The sequence below is a fragment of the Heterocephalus glaber genome, unplaced genomic scaffold (genome assembly GCF_053883595.1).
Source record: "Heterocephalus glaber isolate CG9 unplaced genomic scaffold, H.glaber_assembly_v1.0 deba00001451, whole genome shotgun sequence".
Classification (NCBI taxonomy): domain Eukaryota; kingdom Metazoa; phylum Chordata; class Mammalia; order Rodentia; family Bathyergidae; genus Heterocephalus; species Heterocephalus glaber.
The window spans coordinates 2,826,470-2,839,681 of NW_028258301.1; the positions used below are offsets into that span (position 1 = coordinate 2,826,470).

The 13,212-nt window shown below is 38.2% G+C and overlaps 1 protein-coding gene across 17 annotated transcripts in view; it reads right to left on the bottom strand.

Moving 5' to 3' along the window:
- Window positions 1–5,034: 5,034 nt before the first annotated feature.
- Elavl4 (ELAV like RNA binding protein 4) overlaps window positions 5,035–13,212 on the bottom strand; it is a 147,540-nt gene continuing 139,362 nt past the window's right edge. For 6 of the 17 annotated variants that reach the window (XM_004869279.4, XM_087214841.1, XM_021247961.2 and 3 more), the window contains 3 exons: window positions 12,106–12,331; window positions 10,431–10,469; window positions 6,684–7,423 (listed from right to left, as the gene is read on the bottom strand). In XM_004869279.4, coding sequence (XP_004869336.1) covers window positions 7,054–7,423; window positions 10,431–10,469; window positions 12,106–12,331 — 635 coding nt within the window. In that variant the 3' untranslated portion in view covers window positions 6,684–7,053. Of the gene's footprint in view, window positions 7,424–10,430; window positions 10,470–12,105; window positions 12,332–13,212 lie in introns of all 17 variants that reach the window. The other 11 variants (XM_004869277.4, XM_087214847.1, XM_087214848.1 and 8 more) reach the window with 7 other exon arrangements.

Sequence of the window (13,212 nt, forward strand, 5' to 3'; positions counted from 1 at the left end):
TGGCCAAGTCACGGTCATGACCAGGGACCAGGGTGAATGGGGTCTCTGATATTGTTTAAGGATAATCAGAGCCTCTGCCAGTCTTTGGCTGGAGTTACAGTTTTTTAAAGAGGCTTACATTCCAAAAGGCAAGGTGAGATTCCCAGCAGCCCACTTTAAATACATCTTTACCATTTTTTCCCTAACTTGAGGGCCTAGCTTAAGCTCTCTTCTGGGAACTCTTTCTGGCCATTGTTCTTATTACTCTTGAGTGCCAAAATTTTGAAATATTTAATCTCTAATTCTCCCTTCTCTAATCAGGAATCTCAGAGGCATTAAATTATTTGCCAAGGGAGACAAATCCAGAACTCTGGCTAAAGCTTGTCCTATTTCCACCAGGCCACAGTCTCCTTTCTTCCTAGGTTTCAGAATACACTTTCTACAAGCCAGAATTTCCTGAAATTCTCCCTCCAGCGCAGCAGGCATGGCTACATTATTGTTCCACATGACTTGCCTTGTTTAATAAAAATCTAAACTTCCATTCTGTGCCTTTGTCTCTTATCATAATTCAACGCAAAGTGCTATGCACAAAATAGGTGCAAGAAATATGGACATGTCCATTCATCATCCCCCTAGCTCAGTAGCTGGCACACAGCAAGGTTCAGAGTAAGAATTCTGGTATAGATAAGGTTTAAACCTTAGGGAAATTGCCTCTCATTCCCCCACCCTGGCAAACCTCACATAAGGTGGGTGTTTAACAAATGGTGTTGTTCCGTTGAAAATCACAAATATGGTTTAATGAAAAGGCATTGGGCTGGAACTAGATGACATTTGTATAAATTCTCATTTTACTACATTCTGTGCAAACATAGGCAAAGTATTTAACTTCTCTGACTTGTTTTTGTCAGATTTAAAATGGGGATTATGTATTTATACAATGCCTTCATTGCTTGGGGAACCCATGGGACCACTTCCAGGGACAGTTTGGTTGGCTTAACATTCTTACCTTCCTTTCCTATCCTCAACTCCTTTCTACCTCAATGACTTTTCATGGTTAAAACAGCAAACAACTAATTTCATTTTTAAACAATGCCAAGCAAGCAAAACGATTACTGTTACTTTTGTCAGTTTTCTTGTAAAACAGTGTAATTAGCTGTTTTTCCATTAAAAAATAGGGGAGGAGTTTAGCCTAAAGCAGAGTGCACTGATGTAAGCTCCCTCATTCCTTACATAGCAAGACTCATCTCCACCTTTAATGGAAGTGAGGACCATTTGGTAATTGTTTTGGCTCTAGTTATGAAAGAACTGGCTTGTAGCCTGGGTGGTATAACTGGGGAGTGTCAGGGATCAGACAGACCTGGGTTTGAGTTTTTGCTTCACCATCCACTTGCTTGCATAAAATACCTAATCTCTAGGGGTGATGCCCTTCACTAGGCTTATACATGTGTATAGTGCCTGGCACAGCAGACTTAAAACATGCTGGTACTTTCTCTAGAAACAACTTCTTAAACCTCAAAAACTTTGCTGTAAATCTTCTGAAATAATTACACAAACTTCTGGTGTGCCCTGTGAGTCCATTTTGCATTTGAACCACTGGTAGATTAAGCTAAACTTGCACAGGAAAGCCTTCTGCTAATTAACCTGGGGTTGGGTGATTTTAAATCAGTTTTCAGTCTGCCACAGAAACAAAAATGAGACTGGAGAAATGCTATTCCTTTAATTGAAGGAACACTTTTATGTTCTTAGGTCTATTTTAATCTTAAGTGCTGATTATGCACCATTCTCTCCTGTTAAAGGACACTTCTGTAAGTGATCGGCACAGAGAGAAATGATTTTTACATAAATACTGTACTTGGAGAAATTATCTTATTATCTAATATGCCAAAAACCTAATAAGATAAAGGAATGGTATAAATCATTTTTGGACAATAATAAAACTTGATTTTACCTCATGGAAATAAAATGATTTTCTCTTATTATTCTCTTCAGGTAGAACAAAGTCAGTGAAGGGTTTAAGGATATTATACAGCTATGTTTCATGAGCTCCTGTTAATGCCGTGGATAGGATCTAGTTAGAATGGCCTCAGATTGAGATTTTAATATTTTCCATTTAGAAAACACTCTTGTTAACGCTATCTTGTCAGGTATGATTTTTGAATTCACAGATGAAAGTAATAAAAGGAGGTTTTAAACTCAATTGTACAAATACTTGCCACTGTGTGTTTTTAAGTGTATGTCTGTTAAGGAACAAATGCATAGTGCCTATAGGACAGATAAAGTAATTTCAAGGACTGGAAGTTTCCTGAATTATCTATGGCAAAAAGCAGTATGTGTCATATTTTGACAAACTTCAGGTATCCACAGGGTATGGATACCTCACAGACTTTTGGAGTTTCAAATATGCTTTTAAATGTTCTTTGGGGGTAAACGTCTTATTTACAAATGAATAAGTGATGATCTTGATGAAAGAAATTTAAACAGAATTCAAGTTGATAAAAATTTCTGGCTGTAATCATTTGGTCAGTGCTTGATCTTAGGTAATAAAAGTAAATAAAGTTTTGATGCTGGTAGTGATGTGGGATGGCTGTAGATACAAGCACATTTTTATGCTCTTCCTTCCTATTGCTTTGACAGAAATAACACTAAGTAAATACTGTCAGCCTTCTGTGACATGCAATTTTTCATCTAAGCAAAATATAATGTACCTAAGACCTTAAAGAATTTGATAATCTCTGCATTATTGTGATTTCTTAGATCTTGCCTACAAACTCCTACAGAAACTAGGTATGTTTGCTGGGAGATTTAAGGCAAAAAGCTTACACTTGCAACAAGATGAATTTTTTATTTTACATTAGGCAGTTGTTAGGCATTGTGCTGATGTTGGGAAATGTTGCCAAGACAGTGTGTGTATAATGAGGTCTTTCCATGGATATCTTCAAGACCTATTTAAAGATCTATTGGTATTTGTGGAACTTTCAGGACAGATCTGTTGGAGTCTAGAGAATGAACTATATGAAATACAATGATTTCACCAACTTCTAATATTCCAAAATAATGTATCTATCCATTTATAGTACTCTAAAGAGCAGGGGTGGTGATGAGTGTAACTATCACAGATCTGGCAGCAACATTTTTAGAGCCTACAAACATGTTTGTGAAACTATTACCGTGGGGTAATTATTTGTTTAAATGTCAATTAGAAAAGAAAGAGCCTTGTCTTTAAGATAAAACTAAAAGAAGAAATTATGAGTTCAACTGTGTGAGGTTCAGGCTGACACAGAGGTTTAATATTTAGCTTGGTTAATTAAGTTCCATACTTTGACTGAATTTAATTATTCCAAACAATGTGGTAATTTAATATAATAATAAAAAAGGGGTTAATGAGAAATGGAAGAGAATCTGAGTGTTCGTTCATTTGGCTCAGTGGGAGCATTTCTTTTTGAAGTATCACTTTATGGATGGTGATGTTTTATAGGTATTATGAATTTTCAATTAGCAAGAAAATGAAAATGAAAGACAGACAGTAGATCATCAATGAGTGATCATATTAGGAAATCACTAAAAAGCTCATTCTGTAAAGTTCAGGGCACATTTTAATGTGGCTTCCTAATAAGGTAGGCAGTTTTCTTCTTTCTAGGTTGAGCTCAAATCATGTTCTTTCCACACTGTGTGAATACATCTGTGTTTAGGGGTTCTGTTCAAAAGCAAAAGTAAAATATTTGCTATTTCTAAACAAATATGAATGTGACAATGAAAAGGTCACCTTATTTGTGTAGCTGTCACTTTCAATACAAATGGTCTGCTACCTTAACACTACACAAGTTCTCCAATCTCAATGTGGAGGAGCTGTTCAGTAGAGTCAGACTCAGTTTCAAATCCCAGCTGGAGCTTTGCTGGCATTTCAAGTTATTAAATCTCACTGAGCCTTGGTCTTGTCATCTGTGAAATGAGGATAATGCATTCTACTCCTCTCACATTGTTGAGAGGATAAAGTGAGAGAATGTAGAGGACAGCACTCAGCCTGACTGATACATGGTGAATGCTCTGCAAATGGTGACTCCTTGTCTTCTGGCCAAGTCAGAAGTATGCTTATAAATGAGCAACACACACTAATGGGTCATCCTGGTGCATGGAATAACAAGTGTTCTGGTTTATCAGCCAGAGCGGTGCTCCTCAAACTTTGAATCACCAGTGATTCACCTGGGGGTAACTGGTTAAATATAGATTTGCATTCTTCCCAAGAGTCTGCATTTCTAACATGCTCTCAGATGATGTGGATATTGCCGATTGGGGACCACAGTTTTAGTAGCATGGAACTAGGCCAATGACTTTTGAATCCTGTGTTGATTCTGACAGACTGGGCTAAGTTACAAAACAGAATTTTACTCTACTTTTTTTTTCTTTTCCCTAGTTTAATGATAAAAAATATTGGATAAATCTGCAGATGCTACAGAAAAAAAAAGTTTGAATGAACACATTTAAAAATTTGGGAAGCTCAAATTCATTCTACACACTTTCATTTATTGTCTGGACAGATAAAGTACAAATAATTCAAACACAACAAGATTATGAAAAAAACATTTACAATACTTTCCCTCAGAAATCATCTAAACTAGCAAGATTAACATGAAGTCATTCATTTACAACTAAAGAATACACTGCCTGGTCCTAAAGGTTTTTTTTTTTCCTTTTTTTCCCCCAGATTGAACACATTATAGAGAAGAGATTTTGGCATGCCTTTCCCACTAATGCTTAGCAAATGCAACAAAACTTTGCCAGCAAACTGCGTTCATTCATAGCAGGTGATGTAAAAAGTTTTCCCTGAATGTTGAACAAGTGTTCTCTGAACTGAAATCTGGTGTTTTTTTTTTCCAAAACTGAAAAAGAGGAAAAAAAATTTAAAGGAGGAGTCTATGATGCAGCCTTGGTTTTCATGATCTGTCTACCACTACGACGACTACTACAAAGTTTGCCTCTTCAGTGTGAAAACAACAGTCCTGTCTACATGCAGTTAGTGGGTTCAGCATGGGAAAAAATGCACAAAATAAGCACAAGTTATAAATAACCATAACATTTTATTACCATTAAGACTAAACTTGTATTGAAAAGATTTTATATAACAAGACAAGAAAAGCAATAGCAAATTTAACTATCAACTAGATTATGCATAGCGAGTAACTGTTTCTATTACCCAGGGAAGAGCATGAACTCTTGTATTTTTTTGTTTTGTTTTTGTTTTAAATATATAACCGTACAAAGCACAAACATACTAAAATGATCAGTGCACTGGACTTGGGAGAGTGCTCCCGCAGTCATTTTGTTCCCTTAGCTCTGTTTTGTTTTTCCCAATCTGAATTACATTAAAATAAAGACCAGTTGCTTTTATTTTTCTACTGTGCAGTAAGAAAAAATATTCACAACAAACATGACAATATATCAAACAATAGTTCTACACAAGTTACCTTGATACCTCTTTAACTGTCACTTAAATATCATAAGAAAACATTTTAAGACATATACAAACAAAACTAGCCAAGTGTTACAACTTATAATAAATTAACCCAAAGAAAAAATAACTTTATATATATATATATTTATATTATATATACACATACACACACAACAGAATGACACAATAATATGCTTCTTCCCATAGTTTAAGTAAACAAATAAGTAGTCTAGCCAATCTAGCTATATTTGATCTCGGCCATAGGCATCATCACATCGGCGATTAAATAAATAAGTGTTTTCAAGCAACATAAACAGTGTTTCAAATGTACCAACACAGCCCAATCCTATCAGTATGGGCTACAAAGTGAATCTGAAAATTGCTTAATTAATTTAAAGCAAATGTATCTTTTGTTTTCCTCTCCTAAACACATTACATTTAACTATGATACTAAGATATGTAAATAATTTTGTAGCACCTACTGCTCAAACTAAGGAAGTTTTAGAGTAAAAAGAAAATTAATCTTTTTAATTTTTGTTCTGCTGACATCCCATACTGATGACTTAAAGAAAAATTGTCTTTCAACTCATCTCCTTGCTTTTGGGTTTTGACTGTGGGGAACTGTGGTACCCTGGGTAGAACAAACACTCCTTTCCCCTAGTAATTAATATTTTTTATTATTATTACATGCTATGAAAAGATATGAAGATCATCTGTTTATAGCCCATCCTTCAAAAAACAGTCTACGAATCCAGTTTAAAACACACATCTTGATCTCTAAAAAGTTACCAGTGCAGTATGAACGCGACAAAGTTGTCAATTTCCCCTAAATTAGCCAGTCAAAATATTTTTTTCTCAAATCCAGATTCTCTTGTAAAAATTCTTTATATTTTATAAAAATAGATTTTTCTTGAAACCCATTTTCAGCAAAGAGACCACCTCTTTGGCAACAATGTTAATGTTATTAAATTGTTAATGTCATCAGGTATCCCCCTTGCCCCTGTCCCCTAACAGAAGACTGTTTTAGTTCACATGATATAAAAGAAAAAAGGGAAAATAAAAAAATTTGCAAAAGTTTTTTTTCATTTTTGCAATTTTTATTGTTTCTCTTAAATTTGTGTGGGGGCTTAAACCAATCTGATTGGATCAACATTTTGACAAAAAAGAAAAATCTTTTTTCTTTCTCTGAATTCCATTACTTTGTAAAAATTGTTTTTATTATTTTTTTTTGTTTTTTGTTTTTCTTCTTCAAATGAGCGAATGGTCATCTTAAAAAGATCCACCTTCAAGGAAGGTAGTAAAGTTAGCTGGCTGGGTAAAAATCCCTGCACATTGCTATCTATGTATATTATATTCAACAACGACAGCTATGAAAGAACATTCAATGCATCAAAGGTATTTTTTTATTTTTTTTTTCTTTTTTTCTAAGCATTATAAAATCCTTTCCTGGTACACCTCAGGATAATCCAATATTTTAATACTTAGGCAACACTGGCTTATAAAGTCCATGGTTGAATATAAGCCTTGAAAAGTTTGTTTCTCTTTCTTTGTGTAAGTGTGTGTGCATGTGTGTGTTTTGTTCGTATATATTTATATATATATTTTAATAAGTAAGGATGGGAAATTCAGGACTTGTGGGCTTTGTTGGTTTTAAAGGAAACTTGCAACACTCTGTCTCCCAGGCGATACCCGTTGAGGCTGGCAATGGCCATGGCTGCCTCATCGTAGTTGGTCATGGTGACAAAGCCAAATCCCTTGCACTTGTTGGTATTGAAGTCACGGATAACCTTGACGTTGTTCACTGCGCCAAAGGGGCCAAAGAGCTGCCAGAGGACACTCTCGTCAGAATCAGGGGACAGGTTGTAGACGAAGATACACCAGCCTGTTCCTGTGTGACCAGGGATGTTCATTCCCACAAGGCTCGTCATCCCGTCAATGGTGATTGGGGAGAACCTGGGAGGACAAGCAGAAGGGGGGACTGGTCCAGACATCAGTCTGACCAGGGATAACACACAGATGCACAGACACAGACATGGGGCAAAGGGCCGAGTGAGTGTTTGCAGGAGTCTTCAGGGTGTAAAAACCAAAATGCAAAAACTAACATCTGTGGCATTTCTTCTGTTGAGAATGGCTAGAAAAAGCCCTAGGCCAACTCCTAAATGCTCCCATGAGCAATTCCCAATGCTCCAGAGCAAGGCTCTATCAGAGTTCTATCACAGTATATGCTCACACATTGCCCCACCCTGACTCTACCCCATCCCCATAACAGACAGCGAGCTCTTTGGGGAGAGGTCTCTATTACACTCATTCTGTTTTTCTACTTATTTATTCCGTGGAACAGATATGGTAATCTTAAAGACACAGTGACACACAGAAAAAACTAAATAAATATTTGTTGATTAGGTAAATAACTGGTTGATATCAATGTTTGGGGAATTTTATGTTTTAGGCAGATTAGAGATGGCCCCAGAAGTGCTCAAGTTACCATCTTTTCAGTCCTCTGGCTGTCAAAGACCTTTGATACTACTGGGGATGGAGGTACATGAGAATGAACAGACACATCTTGTTATTAATTAGATGAGTAGCTAATGTTTCATTTAGCATTTATTCAAAAAGTTGTCTCCCAAAAACTTAAAGTGATAATAATAGAGACGTACTACTCCTTAATGCTATATTGTCTGGAATTTACTTCAAAGCATCACTGGAACAAAATTTCAAGTGGCTCGAGCATTTATATGTTGAGAATTGCTGTACATTAGAAAAGGATAAAACTTCTATTTGTCCTATTGCAACTACTTTTATATTAGGCTTAGAAATCTCAATTTTTATGTAATCTTGACAAGAAAAAAATAACCTTTCAGATTCTATTCACTGATAAAATTAACCCATGTGTGATTAGTGATGCAAGCCTCAGGTGAAATAATCACAACAGGAGTGTCTGCAGTAGAACAATATTTGTTAACATTTTGTTTCCGATTGAACTTATACAGGAGTGGATAGGAGAAGAGGAAGAAAAAATTAGGGAAGAACATGAGTAAAATGTTAAATTGTTTTATTTTTTTTTTTCAGACAGGGTCTCGCTATGTAGTTCAGGCTGGCCTTGAACTCATTATGTAGCTCAGGCTGGCCTCGATCTCAATGAGATCCTTCCTGCCTCAGCCTCCCAAGTGCTGGGATTATAGGCATGTGCCACCAGGCCTGCTGGGACTGTTTTTAAAAATAAGAAAATATTCTTGGGTATTTGAAAGTCCAGTTAAAGAATTGTTCTGTATCAACTAGAATTTAGATAATATAATAGCTGCCTGCTAAAAATATACTAGCTGTAACAGCAATTCAATAGACAGTATTTTTGCTACTATTCACCAAGTTAATCTTTCCTCTTGGATAAAAACAAATACTAGACAAAACCAAAAACCTTCATGGTACAAATTCTTAGAAGAGCAAATACAAGTGTAATTGCTATTTGCATTATTTCTAAAGACTGTCCTTTCAGCTGCCTCTCCTTCAACCAGGTGAACTGACCTCTTTCAGTTATACACAGAGAACAGCTAAGCATTTATCAGAAGACCAAGGTCAGAGACATCAGAGAGGTTTCAAGTAAGACTTCCACTTAGTTGGCAATCGCTACCTGGAGCACTTAGGGCGGAAGGATTCTAGATCTAAATCTGGATTCCCCTGGAAATGACAATGCTGGCATCAACTAGTGCTGTCTACTCTGTGTTGGGAACACTTGCTCCAGCTATGACTTCCCTGGTCACACTTGTGTTATAAGTATCACTTTTCATAACATTTGATGCTACTTCACTAAAGTCAGAGTAGTGAATGGATGGGACAGAACTAGGAAAGATTTTAAATGCTTGGGAACAGGTAAGCAGTGTGTTAGACATGTGGCGATAATTCAGTTATCATCACTGGCACTAGGGCTGAGATTCCAGAGGCTAGCACTCTGTGAAGTCTGCAGTCAAGTCATTCCCTCCACTGTGCACTTGTTTCCAGAGTCAGGGTACTTACCATGCATGGCCAAGAATTGCCTAGAGTGGGGAGTGTGATGTGGGCTATTAAAGGCCACATCTCTTTCCCTTGACTGGAGGAAGGGGAATTACAGTGTGCAGCTCTACTGAGCAAGACGATGAAGATGCTATAGTGCTGGCAGTGCAGTGGAGCTTATCAAAAGCACATATGGGAATCGCATGGACACAGTGACATAACACATCTACTACCTGAGATTCAGATTTCACTCTGAGTCTGGAATACTCTTGTGACTGCATTAAAAGGGTCCCCAAAGCCCTGACTCTTTGAGCCCCCGATCCCATGAAAAGGGTTTAAATGAACGAAACACCAAGTTTAAAACCCACATACATATATAACCAAGGAAGGATTTATATTAACTGTTAAAACCTGTAACAAAAGAAATCCCTGGTTGAGGTGCACACAGATACACTTCATTTCAGAATGTGCTCTGAAAGGCACACTGAGGTGGGACAGGAGTCAGAAAGTCATCCATGCATTAATTTATGCTGTGGCCAGGGCTGGCAGTCCAAATCTAATTTTTCTATTGAAAATTATAAGATTGTCAGCCATGATTAGCAAAATGTTCTAATTTTGATTTGCTGGAATCTGCCCTCTTAACTGAATCTTGGCATTGCTTATGCAAAACAGTTGCTCTGCAAGTTTGCAAAATCAGGCAGCAGAGTCAGAGCTTTATCCAGTAGGGAAGCTATTTAAAGGACAAGATTATCAAGGGTTTGGTAGCTGTGGCACCTGAACCATACGGGAAGCCCACCTGCAAATAAAAGAAAAAGTGAAACACACAAATACATTTTGTGTGCCCTAAAAGAAACAAAATCAACTGAGGTCTGAAATTAAAATGAAGAATTTGACATGCTGGTGGAAGAAAAAGGAAGAATTAAAAAAAAACAGTAAAGTTAGTGAATTAAAAAAAAAATTCTAGCCCCAGTCTGTGCCAACACGGACATCTGGCAATCTGTGGAGTTTTAATTACCTCTTTACGCCATAGGCCATATTAAGCAAATTGTCCAGCCTGCAAAGAGAAGGAGGGTCTCTGGGTTAATGCCTCACAGATGGCAAGATCGCTCAATGGAACTATTAATAAGAATGCTCCATTTTCAACGAAGAAAAGCTCAACAACTTTCCCCACTGCTTAGGAGTCTATCCACCAGTAGTTTCCCCCTTTCCTGCCTCCAACTCCAAGTAATTCATGTTCAGGTCAATGCTAGAATTTAAAGCAAGTGTCTAATGAATCCCTTTTTCTTTCAAAGTCTGAATTAATCCCACTACCCCCACCTCTCAGAACATTTGTATGCATCTTATTTTATATTGTGTGTGAAATTGTTAAGGAAGGGGGGTCCTTCTTAAATTGTTCACCTTTTACTATAATTAAACTTGGGAATAAAAGGTCTCTGTTCCACATTAACACTACACAACCAAATGGATCTTTTCTGTTTGCTTAGCTACATTAACTAAATCTTACCACACACATTTTTGGGGGGCAGGGAGTGCTTTTGGGTTACAATGTTAAAAAATGGCTCATTATTTACAGCCTGAAAGTACTTCTCAGCAAACCGTCATTATGTTATAATCTTCCTCACGTTCAGTACCTTACTTGGGGACAAGCTATTCACACCATGGGGCAGTAGTAACCATAGTTTCCACCATTAGAAGCCTGCTGGAGAAGCTTTTTACATAAATACTGCATGTGCTCTTACACAAAATAAAAATTAGATGACTTGGACTTTCCATGAAATCATTAACCATTTCAGATTCACAGGCACTGGAGGACAATTGCAGAGCCTGGTTTTCTCCTCACTGTGGCCAGGTGGACTGTTACTATTCTAGATAGAAGGACCTACTATTTCCCCATGGGAAGTGTGACAAGGAGAAAAATGCTTTCATTAAAGGGAAATTGGGGTGTGGGCAGAATAAAATCATTATTTAGAATTAACTATGGGAAGGTCAAGACCATATTTTTCTCTTGCACAATTCAGGCTGGTTAAGGTGGCACTGCCTTCATAGGAGAGACCTGACTTTTAGAAATGTTCCAGGAGGAAATGCTCCATTGCACCAGGAACTTCCTGGGGGTTGGGTACCTGAAGGAAACATTAACAAGGCTTGGATGAAATCTTCCTCCTCGATTTCTGAGTGTGTTAATGGAGTGGAGGTAACATTAAAGAGAGTTCCTCCTTGTCCCCTACTCTGATCCCCTGGAAATACACACAATTAACTGGGAAAAAAGGACAGGGCAAGCCACTTCCTCTGGCAAGGATATGCCTCCTACTCTAGTCTTTGTATTAAAAGCTACTGTCAAAATAAATAAATCAATAAATAAAAGCTACTGTCCAGCTGTATGTCTAAACTGCTAGATGTGGTCACTTATCTGTGATTAACTCTTATTGAAACTGAACCTTCTTATTTGGTTATTTTGGTTAAATACAGAAATTTTGTTTCCAACAAAGAATTCCAGGTTTAAGCAGTCAGTGATAAGCTGGAAGGGAGCTTTGAAGAGCATCTGGTCCAATCATCTCATTTTATAAGTGGGAACTGAGGCTCCAGGGGAAGTTTTGCACAGTGATTCCTGGGGGCAGAGGCTGTGAGCTTCTCTGGCCCTTGCACAGCTCTGTACTGGTGTAGCAGGGTCCTTCCACTGTGGGCAGGCCTACCTGAACCTCTGAGCCTGGTGGTGGAGTGGGCCGGGGTAGCGCCGGTTGGGGGACTGGTATAGCTGGGAAAGCAGGGCCTGGCTGGACTTCTGGCTGGGGTTGTTGGCAAACTTCACAGTAATCGGTTCTGTAGCACCACTGGGCTTCTGGCCATTCAGCCCTTTGATGGCTTCTTCTGCTTCGATCCTCTTATCAAAGCGGATGAATCCCACCCCTCTAGACACTCCTGGGAAAGAGAAAGAGCCTTTGTAAAAAGTGAACAAAGCAAACTGGTAAATATCTCTGGGAAGACATGAGTGGGACCCCATAGCCATTCTATGGGGACTTAACCCACCTGTTGCACCAGGGCTGAGCCTGGATCCCTGAATCGTCCTTACAACCAAAGCACACCTGCCTGCACTTCCATCAGCATGGCTCTGGAGAGAAGCTTCCTACTGCAGCTCAGAGACAGCACTTGCATCTGTCTGCTCCAGCACTCCACCACTTCCCTGCTCAGTTCTATCTCCCTTGAGTTACTGTAACTAAACACCCATCATCCAATTTCTCGTATTCCCATGTATCCTCCACACCTAGTAACTAAGTCATCTATTTGAAAAGCAAACTCTCACCATATTGTACCTTTTAAAAATATCTTCTATATCTCTTTTGTGCCTTTTGAATTTTGTACTTTGGGCACGGTACTTATTTCTCACTGGCCTAAATGGAATAAAAAACAAATAAAACCCACAAAACACCATTCTCTGGTTCCTTGCTGCATGTAAAGTACAAATGTTTTGACCTGGCACTCACTGTCCTTGGCAATCTTGTCCCAAATCCCCTACTGAGCTTTACACAAGCCACCCTAAACTGCCCGGCACTCCTTCACTAGGCTGTGTCCTCCCTTACCTTCATGCCTTGGGAAATGTTGTCCTCCCCATCTGGAATGCTTTATATTCCTCCTTTTTGCCAGGTAACTTCAAGTCATCCTCCAAATCCCTGTTCAAACACTGCCTCCACAATGGAGCCTTCCCAACAATCACTGCCAGGTATAGTATGCCTTCTTATGAGCTCTCACAGGGCACTGGACAGTCCTTAGCAGGATCTCTCACAGAGGAGTCCCATAAATCT